General features: G+C 38.4%; 1 protein-coding gene and 2 pseudogenes across 3 annotated transcripts; 2 read left to right on the forward strand and 1 right to left on the reverse strand.

Moving 5' to 3' along the window:
* LOC102497876 (protein Hikeshi pseudogene) overlaps positions 1-2,092 on the reverse strand; it is a 7,448-nt pseudogene extending 5,356 nt beyond the window's left edge.
* The window catches only part of LOC102498275 (60S ribosomal protein L4-like), a 5,320-nt pseudogene extending 2,904 nt beyond the window's left edge, over positions 1-2,416 (forward strand).
* Positions 2,417-2,971: 555 nt separating this feature from the next.
* On the forward strand, positions 2,972-18,618 carry CLECL1 (C-type lectin like 1). Of its 3 annotated transcripts, none has more exons than XM_014592479.2 (6): positions 2,972-3,128; positions 5,826-5,912; positions 8,238-8,336; positions 15,957-16,126; positions 17,323-17,435; positions 18,433-18,618. In XM_014592479.2, exons 1-6 carry the CDS (start codon positions 3,050-3,052, stop codon positions 18,548-18,550), a joined length of 666 nt encoding a protein of 221 aa, XP_014447965.1. In that variant the 5' UTR covers positions 2,972-3,049; the 3' UTR covers positions 18,551-18,618. The 3 variants fall into 3 exon arrangements, with proteins under 3 accessions (XP_014447965.1, XP_027632374.1, XP_014447970.1); XM_014592484.2 differs by having other exon boundaries at positions 2,981-3,123; XM_027776573.1 differs by lacking the exon at positions 17,323-17,435.
* The last annotated feature ends 2,213 nt before the right edge of the window (positions 18,619-20,831 follow it).

Genomic DNA, 20,831 nt, shown 5'->3' on the forward strand with positions numbered 1-20,831 from the left:
AAAACCTCCCCAAAAAAAAAAAATTTATATATATATATACATATATATATATATATTATGATTACACAAATACCTACAAATAATATCATTTTTAAAAGCCAGTTTTTCATGTATAAAGTGCAGATTAAACTGCTTTAACTATCATCTAGTCACATATAGATCATTCTGTCCGATGCATTTGGGTGGATGTTGAGAAAAATCAAGTCTTTCATGGGTGGAATTCCAGTTACTCTATTGCTCATAAGCTTATGGCTCTGCCATTTTTGCATGTCCAATGATTCCGAGATTCTGAGTCCTACACGAGGAACTGGATTCTCTCCTCAGTTATTTTCCTTTGCATGGTCTTGGTGATCTTCATCAATGATCACATCTCCAGAAATTTGCTAAAATATTTCATCAGTTGATAGAGTCCTGCTTTTTTGTTATTGTGTTAGAGAAGAATTTATATATTAATTTAATATTATCTTAGTGGAATTTGAGAAGAAACAGGAGATGAAAATTCTGTGTTTAAAATATCCTTTTCCGGGACCAGCAGTTAGCGTAATGGCTATGTCGCTGGACTCCCACATAGTTGACCGTGGTTCAAGTCCCGGACCTGGCGGCTTAAACTCATGCCGGGCACGTGTGCGTGTGTGCCCAAGATCCCGAGAGGAGAATGGAGGAGAAGGGACTGAGGCATGGCCATCCCCCCAGGGGGTGATTTCTCGCTTTCTAGCTCTCTTTCTGGCGAGTGCACGCGCCCTATAGTGAAAACCTCTCCAAAAAATATAAATAAATAAAATAAATAAAAATAAAATAAAATAGCCTTTTCCAAAAATAAAAAAAAACCCCTTCAGTGAATTCAATGGTGAATTTCTATAAACCTTATTTTAAAATTAAGAATATTTAAATTATTTCATAGCCTTAAGTTACATTGATAGAGAGTTATTTCTGATTATTTTGACATAGGGTTATTTCTGATATATAAACATCTATAGTTCAGTTTAGAAGTCCTCAGCCTAATCCACTTATCTGCATCATCTGCGTCATTCCAGTTTACGGTTAGTATTATAAAGCAAATGAGGGAAGAAATGGCTTATTATTATTATGATGATTGCCAGAAGCCTCATGTGCTTCCCAGAGAGAGACAGGTAAAGAAAGAAAACCCTGCTCCATGAGGCATGCTCATGCCACAGCCCTTCCCTCCGTCTCTCCCCTGACGGGATTTGGGGCACACATGCCCGTGTTACCATCATGTTTTATAAGCTGCTGGGCCAGGATTTAAACCGAGTTGGCCACGGGGGAATCCAGCTCCCTTAGCTAACTAGGCTATATGATCAGCCCATGAAATAACGAAAGAATGTTAAAAGTACTATCTAGACAACCACAAAGCATTTCAAGATGAACATTGAACAAAAAGTAGTGCTTTCTATCCCATCTGTAATAAATCCCTTCTCTTCCTTGTCCCCCTCCTCAAATTACTATTCCACGTTGAAGAAGATGCTGGATAATTACAATTATTTCCAGGAAAATAAATATGACTGACCTAAAGGAGGAATTAGTTTATAGAAGTTCATGATGCGGTAACATTTTCAGTATTAATAAAAGTAAATACTACTCCAATTTTAGGCAAAAAAAAAAAAAAAAACAAAAAAGTAAAAGAAGGAAATTCACAGCTTTTCCTGTGGGAGCCGCTGGGTCGAGAGGAGCAGGGTCCTCTCCCCTCCCCACCAGGTGTGTGCTCGTCCACTGATATCTGTGTACTCTGAAAAGGGGGAGTCGTCTGACAAACATGTCACCTTGCCTGCAGTACTCAAGGCTCCCATCTGACTAGATATCGTGAACTTTGTTCACACCAGCTTGCACAAAAATAACAGACAGCCCTATGCTGTCAGTGAATTAGCAGGTCATCAGACCAGTGCTGAGCCTTGGGGTACTGGGAGAGCTGTGACTCGAATTCCCAGAGTTCAGGGTGATGGGACTCACCATTCTGGCCAGGGTGCTTTTGCAAATACGTGTCGAAGAGGTCGCATGTTTGCACCAACTAAGACCTGGTGGTATTGGCACCGCAGAGTGAACACAACCGAAAAGCAGTACGCCATCTGTTCTGCCCTGGCCGCCTCGGTTTTACCAGCTCTAGTATCTAGAGGTCATTGTGTTGAGGAAGTTCCTGAACTTCCTTTGGTGGGTGAAGATAGTTGAAGGCTATAAGAAGACCAAGGAAGCTGTTTTGCTTCTGAAGAAACTTAAGGCCTGGAATGATATATCAAGAGTAACTATAACCTTCCCAGGCACTAGATGATGAACACGGACCTTAGCAGGGTCTTGAAAAGTCCAGAGATCCAAAGAGCCCTCCGAGCACCATGCAAGAAGATCCATCGCAGAGTCCTAAGAAGAATCCACTGAAAAACCTAAGGATCATGTTGAAACTTAACCCATTTGTTTATTCTGTAAAGATAACATCATTTTGGACAGCTTATTTTGAATAAACATCTTGTTCAAAGCAAAACAAACAAACAAACCAGCAAACAAAAAAAAAGAAATCCACTAACTGAAGTATAAGAACCCACTGTACACAGGGCCTGCAGTTAGCATAATGGCTATGTCACTAGACTCCCATGTAGTCGACCACGGTTCAAATCCTGGACCTGGTGGCTTAAACTTACACCAGGCGTGTGCGTGCGTGCCCAAGATCCCAAGAGGAGAATGGAGGAGAAAGGATTGTGGTGTGGCCACCACTCCTGGGGGGTGATTTCTCACTTTCTGTCTCTCTGTCTCTCTCTGTCTTTCTGGCGAGCGTACGCACCCTATAGCAAAAGCTTCTCAAAAAAAAATAAATAAAATAAAAAAGAACCCACTGTACAGTCAGGAGTTTTCCTCCATATCCTGCAAGTATTCAAAACTCCTTTACCTTAATTAAGACTGACACACTGCTTTGTCATTCATTTAGGAGGAAGTCTCCCTCCCCCAGGGAGCATTATCTAACTTAGCACAAGCTAGTTTGCAGAAATATGAGCCTCCCTTCAGCAGAACATAATGTGCAGTCATCTCTCTTTTCTTGATTCACACCATGGCTGGAGATGTAGTCTACGCTGATATTAAGATTGCCAAGGCTTCTGTAGAGCATTCACCTCCACCTCACAGGTCAGGTAAGTTGGATTTAGGGTGCCTTTTAGAATAAATATTTTACTTTTAATTTCTTTTATTTCTGTCCTGAGCTTATGTCTGTCACACTGGACATGGAATACTGGGTCCAAAGTAAAAGTTACTCACTGTAAGAGTGAAGTGAGTGTTTCTAATGAAATAAAACGTCTGTTCTTCAGGTTAATGGTCACTTTGGTCTTCATATGTAGAACTTGACTTTTGCTTTCATAATCTCTCTACTGCTTATGTTACTTGTGGCAAACATCCATACTCATAAAATGATATCTATAGCTATAGTAATGATCTTTTTCTTCTCTTTTTTTTTGGGGGGGGGAGAGGTTTTTTTTTTTTTTTTTTTTTGCTATAGGGTGCGTGCACTCGCCAGACAGAGAGAGACATAGAGACAGAAAGCGAGAAAGCGAGAAATCACCCCCCCAGGGGGGATGGTCACGCTGCAATCCCTTCTCCTCCATTCTCCTCTCGGGATCTTGGTCACGCACACACACGCGCCCAGCGTGAGTTTTAAGCCACTGGGTCCGGGACACGAACCGCGGTCGACTACATGGGAGTCCAGCAACATAGCCATTACGCTAACTGCTGGTTCCCCTTTTTCTTCTCTTATAGCTTTACTCCTCCTCAATCAAATCTGCCCTTTTCACATAATATGATAAATTTATTTTCACTGTGGAGAATATCTTTGAGAATTATTCCCATTGTTATTTATCCTTTTGGAATTTGTACACGGATGGAATAAAATAGTTAAACTATATGAAGAGAACAGAAAATGTTAGTATCCTATTTTGTGGACTTTAGAATTAATGACTATTTGAGTAACTTTGTGTTTTAGGAATGCGAAGAGCTGGGCTTGTGGCTAAAACGAACATTGTGCTTTCATCACAAAACCACCTCAAAAATTATAGATGTTTCAAACAGTGTATTTTCTTTTCCTTTTCTTTTTATTTAAATTTATTTATTTACATTAATTTGCTGTACATCATTACAGCATACAAAATGAGATTTTCCATCCAGAGTACACTGTATATTGGCTCAATCAAGCACATCAACATACATGCTATCATGAACAAATAATTCTCCATTTCTTGTTTCCTGTATGTTTTGCTTTTTTTTTTTTTATCCTTGATTCCCTACCTCTTACCCTCTGCCATCTCCCACTCTCCTCCCACACTGTCTCTGGTATCTATGTTTGCTTTTTATACTTTTTTTCCCCCCACATTTTACTGAGTCACTAAAGATCTTAATTAATCTAAATATTTTCATAGCAAGCACAGCTGATATATACATTTCCATGAACACAAGTCCAACTTTAGGCATAAGCCTCAGTGAGTAGAATGAACATCCTATAAAGTAGCATCTAGCAGGGGCTATATATCTTACTGCAGTCATCGAACAGGTATTTTTAATGCTTTTTTTTTAATTTCATGAAATACAGTTTTAGTTTTTTTTCCTGAAACTTTTCTTTTTCTTAACTTAATTTACATTCATTCCCTAAGCATTGTCACAGCATATAAAATGTGATTTCCCATCCAGAATACACTGCATAGTGGCTTAATCATGCATGTTATTATCAAAAATTTTTCATTTCTAGTTTCTAGTATTTTTTTTACCCCTATTTCTGACTGTCTGTCCTTTCCCACCCTCTTCTCACACTATCTCTGATGTCTACAGTTGTCTGCCATTCCTTCCCCCCCACACACATTGTATTGATCACACAATTTCTTAAATAATCTAATTACTTTCAATAGCAAGTTTACTTGGTACTATTAAGAAAACCAGTTTTAACTTGAATCAAAGAAATGCTAAGGAACTTTGCTTAAAACTTAAAGTCAGGAAACAGGTTAGGATTCTGTTCAAATGGTAGGTACATGAACCTATCCATATCTCAAGATGGGGACACAAATCCTTACAACCAGATAACAAAGTCTACAAGAAAATCAGCAATGTTTTAGTCAAAAGTCATAAAATTATACCTCACCAATTCAGTCTCATGTACTTCTGTTGTGGTTCTATTTTCCCGATTAAATTCTGGGATATAATATTCAACTCCAGATTTGTCCCTATGATTAAGTTGGCCACTTTCTTAGTTTTTGAACTCGTATTTCTGTGTGTCTGTATTTAGTTTGCCTGATAGAGCACTCCCTTGAGAACTTCTTGGAGATCTGGTCTGGTGCTGGTAAATTCTTTCAGATTTTGTTTATCTGAGAATGTTCTTGTCTTTTTTTCCCACATGAAAGATAATCTTGCAGGGTATAGTATTCTTGACTGAAATTGCATTTCTCTTAACACTTTGAATATATTTTCCCATTCTTTCCTCACTTGTATTGTTTCCGATGAGAGGTCATCTGTTAGCCTAATAGGATACTCTTTGAAGGTAACTTGATGTTTTTCTCTTGCCAATCTTAGTATCTTGTTTTTGTGTTTTTGGTCAACCTGACTATAATGTGTTTTGGAGAAGATCTTCTTGGGTTAATTCTATTTGGGTCCCTTGTATCTTAGGACTGAATCTTTGAGTGCCTCTCTAGGTTTGGAAAGTTTTCTTGCAGGATTTCATGGAATAGATTATCAATGCCCTTATGAGTCTCTTGGCCTTCTGAAGTGCCAATTATCCAGATGTTTGGATGTTTGATGGTATCTAGTACTTCTCGTATATTATTCTGATGAATGAAACCTGATCAATTTTACAGATTCTCACCATCATGGAATTTTTCTGAAAGTTGGATGTGCAATGATAATTCCTCTTCTGCTAGCAGTGATTGTACTGAGCGTTTTGGGTAAGTAATTAACAATGCTCATAATTTACCCCAAACTATTTTTCTCCCATACCCTATTGTAATTATGTTTACTCTTTAAGTGGTTCCTAAACAATACAGTACAAGTTCATGAAAGTGTGAAATTTGATACAAAAAAACTAGAGAGATCTATAGAATTTCAACTTGGGATGAAATATATATTATGAGTTCATTTCATTGATAAAGGAAAGAGAGAGCAAAGTTAGATGTATGTTTTATGACCAAGATCATACAGCGAGTTTCCTAGTGCAGTTTGATAGTGGGATATACACAAATGTCTCTGAAAGCATCTTCGGATGAGAACAAACTAAATTATAAAGTGTGTTTCTGTGCGAGCTTATTCATATTAACCATCCCTGAACATCATCAATCTTGTACCAACAGGTGAGAAATTTGACTAAAATTAATCATTCATATGAAAATTATACTCATGTAGGGCCAGCAGGTGGTGTGGCAGTTAGGATGCTGGATTCCACATGGCTGACTGTGGTTCAAGTCCAGGACTGGCAGCTTGAAAAGAATCCTGAGAAAAAATAAAAGAGCGAGGACTGCAACATGGCCATTACCCCCGGGAGTTGACTTCTCCCCTTTCCTCTCTTTCTCTCTCTGTTTCTCTCTGGTGAGCATATGTGTTCTATAGAAAAAATTGAAAAAAAGAATTATACTCATGAAATTTGGACATAACTGAACATAGCCCAATTATTCATATGGAAATCATTTTATTATTTTATTGAAAAAATTCAGGGAGAAAAGATATATCTATAGCACCTAAATAATATAAAATAAATACATATTTCAAGGAATGTAGGCTCCCAGATTAAGTCCAATCCTAGAACGGGCCAATGTAGTAAATGTCTATGTCATTGAATCCTTGAGAATGATATTAGTGATTATAAATGACAGTAGCTATGAGTAAGTAGGCAGTGTTGTCGATTTCAACTAAAGAGCCTGTAGAAATCAACAAGGTCTAGTTTTTAAATGAGTAGCCCAGAGAGACAAATATGAGTAGTTTAAAATAACTAGCCTATGGTCTAATTAGGGTTAGAAAATAAGGAGGTGGATGGGCAAGAAAAAATAATTAGCAGTTAAAATCTCTGCTGTAATTAGTATTTTTTAATTGCCAGGGAGCACATGTACTCTCCAGAGTACGGAGGGAAGGAGAAAGCACCTCACCTCAATGAAGTGTGGTCACTTTGGTCCCTTTTCTTTCATTTCATCATCCTGTCAGCATTTGGGGCATGCATGCACATCAATCTGGTGTGCTTTTTAAGCTTCTTGGGCCAGGAATTCAAGCTGTAGTTGGCCATGTGGGATCTGACTCTGACCACTAGGCTGGCCCTCTGCCATAATTATTTCTGCTAAGTTACAGAGAGATTTTTATTTTTAACCAAACTTCATTTGTTGCTAAAATAAATTTTAAAGATAAGATGTATTTTTAAAATGTTCATCTACAAGGCAATGATGCAAGTGAATGTCCTAGAGCCAGAGCACCCATTTTCAAATCCCAGCTGCACCACTAGCAGAATTCTTACTCTGCGTCCAATGTATTGACATATATTGTAAAAGTGTACATGATTAGAAGTGTTATATAGCAACACAAACATTGTAAATTATATATAGCATGTGTAATGAACTAAATGTGCTATAAATATGATATCACTGTTAATGCCTACTGTATGACACCTATTAAATAGCAAATACTATTATATAAATACATTTTATTACTTTCCGTATGTTTACGAGGTCAATACAAATTGCTCAATAACACTACTGCAAGATTATGAATTGGCAAAAATAGTTTCAGTTAAATGACCATCAGAAAAACAAATCCTTCATTACAGTAAATCTACTCTGGATTAACTCTATCCTTTTATATGCAGCATCTATATGCAGAACCTGACAAAGGACAAAATCATGAACCCAAACCAAAACACACTAAACTCTTTTTGTAAGGAGGTGGCATGTGATCAAATGAATAGGAACTTACTAGATACAAACCAACCAAATGAGGCTTACAGCCATAGCTGAATGTACTGTGCATATTTAAATACAAGTACTTCAAGAAACAAAATCAAATTTCCCTATGATTCTAAGTGACATTTTTCTAATTTTTGTAAAGTTACTATTGCTAAGATTAATGAGTGCAAAGAACACTCCAAATCTTGGGGAAAATAATTTTCTTTTTTACATTTTTAATCCTTTAATGTCTTATGAACTCTACAGATGATTGAAATTCACAGGGTCACTAGGACCCAATAGTCTTGTACTTTGTGTTTAATTGGGAAAATATGTTCATTCTTTTGTTAGTTATCCAATTCAACTCTGCAAGACATACCAAAGTGGACGATGAACCAAAAGACAGACCCTGTACTGAAGGACTTAAATCTGGAACAAACACCTCAATAGGTAAAATGATTTTGCATGGTCTAATTCTGAATAGCCGGTCCTCCTTCAGAACATCTCAATAGAGGAGAAAAACACCTCTACCCCTACAGAGGAATGGTACAGGACTGTTTTTCATAGACTCATTACAGTCTACAAAAAAAATATTCAAAGGTCTGTGGTATTATGAGAAAAAAACGTGAGCTCATAAAATGAGTTTTAAATGAATTTAAATGTATTTTATGAAATAATGGTACTTTAGTCCTATATTTTCCCTCCTATGGGATCATGCACAGGTGCAAAATGTGATGCATCGTCCGCCTTAAGATTCGTAGACACTGCAGGTAGTCTTTTTGTCAATGTTTTCATGTTACTACATGGAGGAAACATTAACAGTAAATTTTATGTTAGTCTTTCTCTTGCTTTCTTAGAGTATATTTGGACACTTTTGAAAGTTGAGATAATACTCAATTAGATGGCCTTTCTGTTTTCTTTGATCATTTGTTTCTAATCAGTTCATGTAAATTTTAATACTATATCAAAAAACTGGATGCCTTTCTTCTTTTGAACATCCAAGTATAATTATATTAGAAAGATACACCACGTCCATATTATAGAGCACATTCGAATCCTGGGAATTCATTAAGACATATAGTTTGGATTTTGATATATCCAAGCCTCCTCAATCACAATCTAAAAAATAGTTTATATAACATAGGTTACTAATTTTATTTAATCCAGTGGTATTCAGAGGACAAATTCTGTGGGACATTATCCCCAAAGCAAAGGTGTGTTGTAGGCTGGTGACGTGTAAAGCTCTAAGTTCTGACACACTTGTGTTCTAATCTTCATTCTAGTGAACGGATATATAAATCACCTCTCCTAGAGTATTAGTTTCAATTCATTAGGAAAGTTATAGCAAATCTAAGTGAGTTTGAGCTTAATAAAATCATTGAATTGACAAAATATGTAAAGCATAATAGATCTACTTAGCCATGCTTCCAAATTCTTTCTCTACTTTCTCTTCATTTTTTTCTTTTTTTTTTAATTAATTAATTAATTTATTTTTTGGAGAGGTTTTTGCTATAGGGCGCGTGCACTTGCCAGACAGACAGAGAGAGACAGAGAGACATAAAGCGAGAAATCACCCCCCAGGGGGGATGGTCACGCCACAATCCCTTCTCCTGCATTCTTCTCTCGGGATCTTGGGCACGCATGCACACGTGCCTGGCGTGAGTTTAAGCCACCGAGTCCAGGACTTGAACCGTGGTCGACTACATGGGAGTCCAGCGACATAGTCATTACGCTAACTGCTGGTCCCTCTTCATTTTTTTCTGAGACTCATATTAAGTGTGCATTATCCCATGATTTCTGCCTTCCATTTTACTTCACCTCTCATTTTGTCCTTATTTTTGTCAAAATGGACTGAATCCTTGACAATATTTTTTCAGATACGTCTTCCAATTGACAAGTTATCTCTTTTCCTGTATCTGCTAACTCATTAATAGAGTTTGTAATTTCAATGATTATAATTTTAAAGGACTTCTTTGCAAATCTAAAGGACTTCTTTGCAAATCTCTCCTTACTTTTGGTAGGCTGTTGTTTCTCAATCATTTTTATTTCTTCTTTTATACCTTAAAATAATTTAGACACTATTATTTGTAATACATATGATGATTTAACTACCTAAAGTCCTTAATCTGCTCGTAACATTTCCTGATACTATGTTGGCTTGTTTCCTGACGTGTGTGATGGTTTTGTTGTTGTGGTTGTTTAAATTTGGTTGATCATAGTTAACGGGATTTTTTTAAATTAAAGATGCTTATTTCCAAAGTTTGCTTTTCTGACTACAAGGAGGCAGTGGAGAGCTAAGGACTTGCATGACTTGAGGTTCTTTTGAAGACTATAGACCAATGAAAGAGTTTCACAGAGTCACTCCATCACTTTTGAGAGAGTTGAGAGAGTTCAGGGTGTCTTAGAATCCCAGCTCTGATGTTAATCATTAACCTTGAGGGCAATTCTGCCTTTGGAACTCATTTGCTCAATTGTACCTTATTCTGGTTTCAGATCAGTGCCTCCCTTTAGCAATTTTTTTTTTTTATTTCTTACTATGTAAGCAGTATTCTTTATCTGAATTATCTTCCATCTCATTGAGTTTTCTTAAAGTTAATACTCTGAATTCCTTATTCAGCATTTTTTAAATTTCTTTTTTCTTTCTTTTTTTAAATTTTTTTGGAGCCTGTTACTGGAGAATTATTTTCCTCCTTTGGAGAAGTGATGCTTCCTTGTTTTCTCATATTTTGAAGTATATCCTTGCATTGTCTGAGCTTCTGTTGAAATAATCTCCTTTCCCAGTTTTAATGAGCAGCTTTTATAGGAAAGAACTGTTTTGTGCTTTACATAGATGTATCAAATTCATTTGGATAGTGTGCATTAACTTAGGCTCTGGTTGGATCTAGTAGTGCAGGCTCTTATTATTTGTAATACATATGATGATTTAACTACCTAAAGTCCTTAATCTGCTCGTAACATTTCCTGATACTATGTTGGCTTGTTTCCTGACGTGTGTGATGGTTTTGTTGTTGTGGTTGTTTAAATTTGGTTGATCATAGTTAACGGGATTTTTTTAAATTAAAGATGCTTATTTCCAAAGTTTGCTTTTCTGACTACAAGGAGGCAGTGGAGAGCTAAGGACTTGCATGACTTGAGGTTCTTTTGAAGACTATAGACCAATGAAAGAGTTTCACAGAGTCACTCCATCACTTTTGAGAGAGTTGAGAGAGTTCAGGGTGTCTTAGAATCCCAGCTCTGATGTTAATCATTAACCTTGAGGGCAATTCTGCCTTTGGAACTCATTTGCTCAATTGTACCTTATTCTGGTTTCAGATCAGTGCCTCCCTTTAGCAATTTTTTTTTTATTTCTTACTATGTAAGCAGTATTCTTTATCTGAATTATCTTCCATCTCATTGAGTTTTCTTAAAGTTAATACTCTGAATTCCTTATTCAGCATTTTTTAAATTTCTTTTTTCTTTCTTTTTTTAAATTTTTTTGGAGCCTGTTACTGGAGAATTATTTTCCTCCTTTGGAGAAGTGATGCTTCCTTGTTTTCTCATATTTTGAAGTATATCCTTGCATTGTCTGAGCTTCTGTTGAAATAATCTCCTTTCCCAGTTTTAATGAGCAGCTTTTATAGGAAAGAACTGTTTTGTGCTTTACATAGATGTATCAAATTCATTTGGATAGTGTGCATTAACTTAGGCTCTGGTTGGATCTAGTAGTGCAGGCTCTCTGTTTTCTTTAGCTGGTATCTATGTCAGCGGTATTTGTGAGTGCCTCTATGGCCAAGACCACGTGTTTGTCCACACAGCATTCTTGACTTTGTTGGGGGTAGGGGCTGCTGCAGTGCTGGCAGCAGATGAAGTGGTGCCCATGCTGGTGACGTCAGGCCCTGAATGAGGCGTACAGAGCACAGAGTTCTACTGAATCAGGGGACAATCAACATGGTGGCAGCAGAGGTGCCCAAGTCAGTGTTTTCAAACTTTGTGTGTGACAAGCATGGCACATAGGGGACCCAGCAGTAAAGGGTGTAAGGCCGCCTGTGGCAACACTGACAGAAGGTGCGTAGGACTCAGCTGATACTCTCAGGACCTAAGGAGGGTGTTTGGAGTCCGCCTTAGTTGAGATAGCTGCACGGCATAGCGGCTGCAAACAGATGGCGTTCTAAGGCCTGGGTGTGGTCTATGAGGGTGCAGAAGCTGTTCTGGGTTCATGGCAGGATCACAGGAGTCCTGCAGGTGCAAGGCCACCAGATTTACTAGCTGTGGGCATTTCCTCAGCCTGCAGAAGCCGTGTCAGCCACGTGGGAGGGGAGTGTCCACAATCTGATCTCTTGTGGGGAACAGGTTGTCCTGGATTCTTCAGTCTCGGAAAGGCAATTACATGGAGTCCTCAGTCTTTGTGGGAAGGGTTGCTCAGAAGCTTCAGTGTCTGCTATAATAAGGCACTCTGGAGGAGTAAGTGTTCAAGTCCTCAGACTCAGGATAGTGGACTCCTTGTTCCAGGAGTCCAGGGCTCTGCAAGGACTCAGGTGCCTGGCTGACTGCTGGTCACTGGGTTCAGCTGTTGGCCTGGCTCTGCCATGCTTTTTGTGGGCAAGTGGAGCAACAGCCAGAATGTGGGGATGTGGAGGTACAGGGTGTGCTAATCCTCAGATCAGGATTTGCTTTAGCTGTGGCTCCACCCCCCAGAATGGTGCTGTCCAGTCAGTACTTGGATCCCTGAGGTGGGGCTGGGGGGATTCCCAAGTATTTATCTTTTCTAGATTAGTGTCCTTCAAGGACTCTAGAGGACCCTTCTACACTGGTTTCAAGATCAGTATCAGTAATGACTTCAAGGCTTTGCTGTAGCCAGAACTGCAGGTGTTCAGGGTACGGATAGGGAGTGCTGGAATATTTTCTCAACACTTCCCTGCAGGCAGAAGCACCTTCAGCTCTAGATCCCTCTGGCCTGACCTTCATGTTCTCTATGCCTCCTCCTGAGTCTCTGAGCTTCAGAAGTTCCTCTGTACTCCCTTCCTCTATTCTAGGCTTCCCTCCTGTTCCTCTCTTCAATGTATGGTTATTTATCAGGGTATTTTTTTTTCCTTGGTCTTTCTCAATAGAGAGGAGTTGTACTGAATATCTCCAGTTTGTCATCTTAAAGGTCTTCCAAAATATTATTTGAAGACATGTTACATACCTTATGCTTTTATTTATTTATTTATTGGAGAAGTTTTTGCTATAGGGAGCGTGCCCTCACCAGACAGACAGAGAGAGACAGAGAGACAGAAAGCAAGAAATCACCCCCCAGAAGGGATGGCCATGCCACAATCCCTTCTCCTTCATTCTCCTCTCGGGATCTTGGGCACGCACGCACACGCGCCTGGCGTGAGTTTTAAGCCACCGGGTCCGGGACGCGAACCGCAGTCAACTACATGGGAGTCCAGCGACATAGCCATTACGCTAACTGCTGGTCCCACCATACTTTATGCTTTTATATTTACTTAGATGCTTGTCATTTTTTAGGTTTTCCCTGACTTCTGAAATTTTTACTTGTAAACATTTCCCTTCAGTCCGAAGAACTTCCTTTAATATTTGCTAGAGTAACCACTACTGTCAGAGGATTCTTTTAGTTTTATTTCATCCAAAGATGACTTAAATATGACATGATTTTGGAAGAATGTTTTCTCTGCAATATTGAATGCTTTATTCACTGTTACTTTTTCACTACATTCTGGCCTCCAGAGTCGATGAGAATGAGAGGCTTTTGAATAAGTATTTCCCTGTTGGTAATGTGTAATTTTTCCCTAACTGCTTTCAAGATTTTTCTCTATCTTTGGTTTTAGTAATCCAAAGTAGCTTGACTATTCCAGCATATAATTTTCTTCATACTTACTATTCTTAGAGATTGCTGAGCATCTTGAGAGTACATTTCTTAAGTGTATTTTTATTTCTTTACTCGATGAGAGAAAGAGACAGAGACAGGGATGCCCAACACAGTCTTCCCACACAGTGATTCTCCCTCTGGCCTCCCAGCCAGCCAGGCCATGAGAATGCCCTCGCATACGCCTTCATGTTCAAGTCAACCTGGGATTCAAACTTTGGGACTTCCCATGTGGCCCCAGTATTGTGGAAGTATGTCCTACAACCTAGACCATGGAGACTGGGACCTTTAATATATACATTTATAAATGCAAAAATGTGAGAAATTTTAGTCATTATCTCTCTAGGTTTCCTTGTCCTAGTTTTTTCTCCTCTGGTTCTAGGTTCAGTTTTATGCATCAAAATATGACTCATTTCATACACGTCCTTGACACTTGTACATTTTCCAACAATTTTTTCTGTTCTTTATTTTGGACAATTTTGTGTTGATTAACTGCTTTTTCTGCTAATTATCTACTGTGAGCTAATTCAACTGAGTTCTATTTCTATATAAGATATTGTTCTCGGGACCAGCAGGTGGTGTGGTGGTTAAGGTGCTGGACATTCCCACATGGCTGACCATGGTTCGAATGCCAGACCTGGTGGTTTGCTTACTCACTTCCTCTGTCTCACTCTCTCACTCTCTCTTGAAAAGTTAAAATAAGTGAATAAATAAAATAAAATAAAATAAAATAAAATAAAATAAAATTATTTTTTAAAAAGATTCTGATCTCGGGAACCAGCAGTTAGCGTAATGGCTATGTCGCTGGACTCCCATGTAGTTGACCGCGGTTCGCGTCCTGGACCCGGTGGCTTAAAACTCACGCCGCCCAATAGAGAAAACCTCTCCAAAAAAAAAAAAAGATTCTGATCTCTATTTTTCAATTCTAAATTTTATTTGGTTCCTTTTATACGTTGTTTCTTAACGGAGATAGCCTTTCTTTTTACTGATTGCAAGTATATTTTCTCTCACATACTTGAGCATAGTTGTAACAACTGTCTTAAAATACTTGCCTGATTGGTCAGCAGGTAGCATAGCAGTTATGTCTCTGGATTCCCGCACGGCTGACCGCAGTTCCAGTCTCAGACACAGTGGCTTCAAAATCACTCTGGGTGTGTGTGCATGTTTAACCAAAGTCCTGGGAGGATACTAGAGAAGAAGGGATTGTGGCGTGGTCACCCCCTTGAGAGGTGATTTCTCACTTTCTTTCTCACTGTCCCTGTCTCTCTCTCTCTCTCTCTCTCTTTCTCTCTCTCTGGTGAGCACACATGCCCTAAGGCAGAAACCTCTAAAAAAAATTGCCTGATATTCTAACATTTTTGTCCTCTTTATGCTGGATTAAATTGATTTCTTTATTTAAAATGGGTCAAATGTTTCTGTTTTTTCAAAGGTCAAGTAACTTGAGATTATATGCTAGACATTGTCAATATTACTAAGTTTTCAGGAAAGTCACGATGCATTTTCACATAGAAAAATATGTCACGACTTTCCAGACAACCTGATACACTGAGGAGTGTTTGTTTTCTCATATATTTCTCCAAAGTAAGCAGTGTTGATTTTCCTTTGTTTGCAAGCACTTAGTATAAATGAATTTCAATTTAAATATTTCTCCTTTAGGCAGCAATTCAAATCCCAGTTCAGTATTCTTCTTAGCTGTAATTTAGCTTGCACATAAATCAACCAAAAATTTGAAGGAAAACATAGATGTTAAGGCATGCCTTTTACATTTTCTCTTTTATAGCATTCTTTCTTCATTTTTAGCATCTGTGTTTGCCCCAAGTGGTTCTCTGGTTATTGAGGTTAGAAAGACGACAGGTTTTCTAATAAAGGTTTACTCACTCCCCGTAGCATTAACACTGACCTAAGGCGAACAGCTGCAAAACTGTAAAACTTTTGCCTTGCCATACCTTCTTTGATGTGTCACTTTTTCTCTAGAATTGGCCTACGTTTGTTTATTCGTCAATGGCTTCAGGTCATGTGTGTGTGTGTGAGAGAGAGAGAATATTTATGGGAACACTAAGTTATTGATACATTTAGAATACGTCTGCATCAACATCTAAATATTCTGGCAAAGAATTTAAAAGCTTACTATCTTCTTAAACATTTTGGAGAGCCTTTAATCGGGATGCATTATTAAAATACTGGTCCACATTTCTTTTAATGATTTGTCTTTTCTCTTCCAGTTTCTTGGAACTCTTCTACTACCCATAAGTCATGCCCCTCTGGAGACTGGAAACTGTTTGGGGGGAAATGTTACTGGATTTCTGAATCCATGCAATCTTGGACTAAAAGTCAGCGTGATTGTGCTATGAAGAATTCAAACCTCATGATCATTCAAGACTTCATCGATATGGTGAGATTTAACATTTAGAAATAAACATTCACCCCGTTAACAATGGGATTTCCTGTGCTCTAGACTTAGTAAGTAAATGTCTGTGGAAAAGATTTTTAACTTCATGTGCTATCCTTTCAATAACTATTGATTCAGTTATTATTTTGCACTTAATTTTGACGAGAGGGAGGAGGAATCCCTTTGGTGTGATGGACCTACGTTCTTCACGAGGGACCCCTGCTTACCAGATTCCATGTCAAGGATTAGAAAAGAGTTTAAAGCTTTTGTTGCATCTCTCCTTTTATGGCAAAGGTGTGAAGGCTGCAGACATTATCCTGGCAGGCGAAGTTAAGGATGAAAGTGTGGAAAAGGAAACACAGAGAAGTTCTTACTTAGATTTATTTCTCTCTGGGGGAGAACTAATATTTAGATAATTCCGGTTTTAAATTAAACTGAAGTTATGCTAAATGAAGCTGCTAATCAATAAAGCCAATTTACATGTTCATTGGCAAACAGGAAATAAGAGTTTGCAGTATGAGACTTGCTGTATTAGAATCACAAACTATGTCAGTGGCCTAGTTTTTGCAAACCCAGTAACGGTGCTTCACAATTCTAATTGAAGATCTGGGAGAGTTACAAAAGGCTAGTTGTTGGGACTTTTGAGGGGGAAATAAAAACTTCTGAGACTCACAGAAATAGCAACAAGAGAAACAGAAAAAAGATGTAACTCATCTTCAGTGTAACCAGTGTAACACCAAATATCAAATTGGGAGACTATCAATTGCATTTAATAGTAATGACTAACCTTTTTGAGTATTTATTATGTGACAGGCAGTATTTAATAATAATAGCATTTAACAGCAAAATGATAATATCATTTTGAGATAGGTACTGTTCTTACCTGAGATTTAAGGACTGAAAAACTGAAGTCAGATTTAACAAGAGCACACAATCATTACTTGCTCTGACTTCACAGCCTTGGTGGGTACTCCCGTCGGTCCTCATCTGTCTCTAGCTATCATCACATCATATCGTAGTGGTTTATTTACTTGTCTGTCCAGCCACTGCGAGCTATTGGAAAGCATGAGGTGTATCTTACTCAACTGTTCATTTCTAGCTTTTAGCGCAGTGGCAAGCACATAGAAGATGCTCTTGAGACGTTTTTCTGGTGTTGGGAATTAGCCATTTTCTCCTTCAGCATTCAATATTTTCTTTAGAGTTTCTTATGGCTGCACCTCAACTCTCATGCTCGTTATTGGATTGGCTTGACTTTCCCGTCTGAAGGGAATTCTTGGATCTGGGTGGACAACAGCTCCTTTGACTCCCACCTGTGAGTTTATGTGTAGTTGTTTTGTTTTAATTAATTGGGGGATGTGCACTCACCAAAAAGAGACAGGAGGGGAAGAAGAAAGCACTCCCAGTGGGCCATGGTCACACCACAATCTCTTCCTCTCCATCCTGTTGGGATTTAGGTGCACTCGTGCGTGCTCACACACACACACACACTCATCTGGCATGTTAGTCAAGCCTCTGGGAGTCTGGAATTTGAATCAAGTGATTAACCATGGAGGATTCTGCTTCCTGAACCACCAGACTTTATATGGTAGATTTTTTGAGATTTAACCTTTTATCACATCACAAGAACGAGTTGCCCAATATTGCTGGGCTTGAACTAAGTAAATAGGCATAAATTTCCTAACAGACTCTTACAATCTGTTAAATAATTCATATAAATGATTCACACAGGAAGTTGAAAAGCAAAGAGATCTTACTCTGTCCACTCAGAAGATTTATGTGTAAAATAGGATTTACCACTAACTACTATCTATATTATCATTTTATCTAAGAGGTAAATTGGTAGGTATAAAATTTCTTATAGAACAGAAGTTGAATTCACAAAATATGAGTTTCCATTCATTTCTAATTGTAATCAATTCCTCCCAGATTTCAAAAAATAGAGGTTATATTTTAGCATTATCTACATATCCCTAACACTGCTTGACTGTCAATTATTCTGGAGAAACATTTTGAGAAGTAAGACCCAGAGTGGGAAGAATTTTTTTATTTATTATGTTGTTGTATATTGCTTAAATTCTTTCGATGATCATATTTTCATTAAGAAGTTAGACTGCTTCCCCCTCTAGGAGGTGCTTTTTCTCACTTCTTCTGCTTTTTCTCTCTCACTGGCAAGCACATGTGCCCTCTGGCAAAATAGAAAAATAAATAAATAAATAGAAAATATTTTCTGATCCACCTCTCTGAACATACATATATTTTTATGAGTGACATAAATATAACCTTTTTGTTTGTTTGTTTTCTTGCTGTAGGCTTACAATAAAAAAATACAGTCGATGGACCCGAAGCACAAAATGTGCCCATTTGTCTGGTAATATTATTGCTGAACAAAATTGTGATTATAATTTCCGATGGATTTGTCAACAGTAATCCACTCTGCAGCAAGTCCGTTTTCATTTTTGTAACTGAAACCTCATAAAATTTGGACTCAACTCACAGCCCAGTCCCAAGTGTTGTATGTGTTCTAGAGGACCGTGTGTATGTGTGTGTGTGTGTTCACTTATGATTTTTGTGGGTGTAGTTCTTCTCAGAGAAAAAGAGTGATAGAGAAAAATATGTTAATAAAATGAAAAAGCATGAAAAATATTTTTTCATCTGAATTATCGAGCAGTTATTCAATCATCATAGTCCCTGCCTATACTTTTGCCTGAGTTTTTTTAACTTCAATCTTCTTTATATTCCCTCCACAATAATTAGCTAATGTCTTTAGTTCTCTCTTACAGTTATCATCTACAAAGCAATCCTTCCGAATTACTATCTCTCATCCAGATCTTTCCCTGCATCAGATAGATCCATATACCATGCTGTCTCTAACATACAAAATCTAAAATCTCAAAAGCACTTCAGTCTCAATGTACGTAAATAATTCACTAACTTTTCTCACAAAGGTAATCCTATACCATAGCTCAAAAATGACATACCATGCAAGAAAATTAAGTCCTATTTAAACCAGTTGTCATCTTCTCTCACCTTCTCTCTCTCAACTCTAGGATGCTCCCCACCCTCCCTATCACATCACCAAATGTTATCTTTTATTTTTCTAAATATCTCAGATGTTTCTCTTTTCCATCATCTAGTGTATGAAGAGAACGAAGTTCTTGCTTAATGTCGCAGTTTGAACAAGAAAATAAAATAAGTTATTGTAAGGTATCAGCCACTGGTAGATGGTTGAAATGATTAGTTTTGAAGGTTAGTATAAAATTTGAGAACAACCTACCCATTATTTGGAGGTAAACTCTCATGTTCTTTTTGAGTCAAAGTTAGCTTTAGTTAGAGAAAAAGTGAAGTCTAAGGATTATGGAGTAGAGATGAAAAGCAAATGAATCAATCAGATCAATGGAGACAACCAAATTTTGTTAGATAATAACATGAGAGAAGGTCTCAGGTAGAAGAGGGACTCCAGAGACAACATGAGTGAGACCCAGGTACAGAATAGGACTCTGCATCAGTCTGTACTCCTGGGAAAAGCCAGAAGACAGTCAGTAATAACCTAGTCATCTAGTCACAGAAAGGGCTCAGTGAGATGAGAGTAAGACAGGGAAGATGAGAATAGATGGGATTAGTGGCAAAGAGGACCCTGCTTGCAAAGATGAGAAAATCAACCATGATAGTGAACAAAAAGCACTTGAAGAATGAGCAGAACCCAGTGGTCAGGAAGTCTTTGAAGGCAGAAGATACAAAGCCACTTGTGGTCAGGAAGAAATGTCAGTGAAAATGTATAAGCTAAAGTGAGAGCGGCCTCTGGTGGCAGAGAGGAGGCCAGTGATGTAAGTAGAAGGAGTGCTGAGGGAGCAGAACCCAGTTAGAAAAGGAGAATAGGAAAAAGGGAGAGAGTGAGGGAGAATCAGAGCTGAGTTAGGAACCAGTGAGGAAAGAAGGAGCTCCACAGAGTGCTTGGGACAACACTGTGATGTGAAGGCCAGAGCCAGAGAGGCTAGGCTGTGGGTGTGAGGTGGTAACTGGACCTCCAGAGTGTCCTCTGAGAAAGCAAATGTCAGAGTAGAAAGCTTAAAGCCAGAGAATGTTGAGAGAAAGATAGAGAGAAAGGGAGAGAGAGCAAAGAATTGCTTGACACAGCTCTGGGTACTGGCTAAGCAAATTCCAAATCCACAGACTGGGCCTTGGGAAGGAGAAGCTGGAAACTGTTGCAGGAGTAGATGCTTCAGTCCACAGGTGGAATTTCTCCTTTCTCAAAAAAACCTTAGTTCTGGGGAACCAGCAGTTAGTGAAATGGCTATGTCACTGGACTCCCATGTAGTCAACCGCGGTTCGTGTCCCGGACCCGGTGGCTTAAAACTCACGCCGGGCGCATGTGCGTGCTTGCCCAAGATCCCAAGAGGAGAATGGAGGAGAAGGGATTGCGGAGTGACCATCCCATCTGGGGGGTGATTTCTCGCTTTCTGTCTCTATAGCTCTCTCTGTCTCTCTGGTGAGCGCACGCACCCTATAGCGAAAACCTCTCAAAAAAACAAAACAAAACAAACAAGAAAAACCTTAGTTCTGTCTTTGGGTCTTTCAACTTATTGGATCAGCCTCAGTCAGACTATCAAGGATAATCACCTTTCCTTAAAGTCCACTAATTATACGTTAACCACAGTCACAAAATACCTTCATAGCAACACTAAGTACTCAGGTTAACTGAGTACAGTTT

Source organism: Tupaia chinensis, unplaced genomic scaffold, assembly GCF_000334495.1.
Source record: "Tupaia chinensis unplaced genomic scaffold, TupChi_1.0 Scaffold000058_1, whole genome shotgun sequence".
NCBI lineage: Eukaryota > Metazoa > Chordata > Mammalia > Scandentia > Tupaiidae > Tupaia > Tupaia belangeri.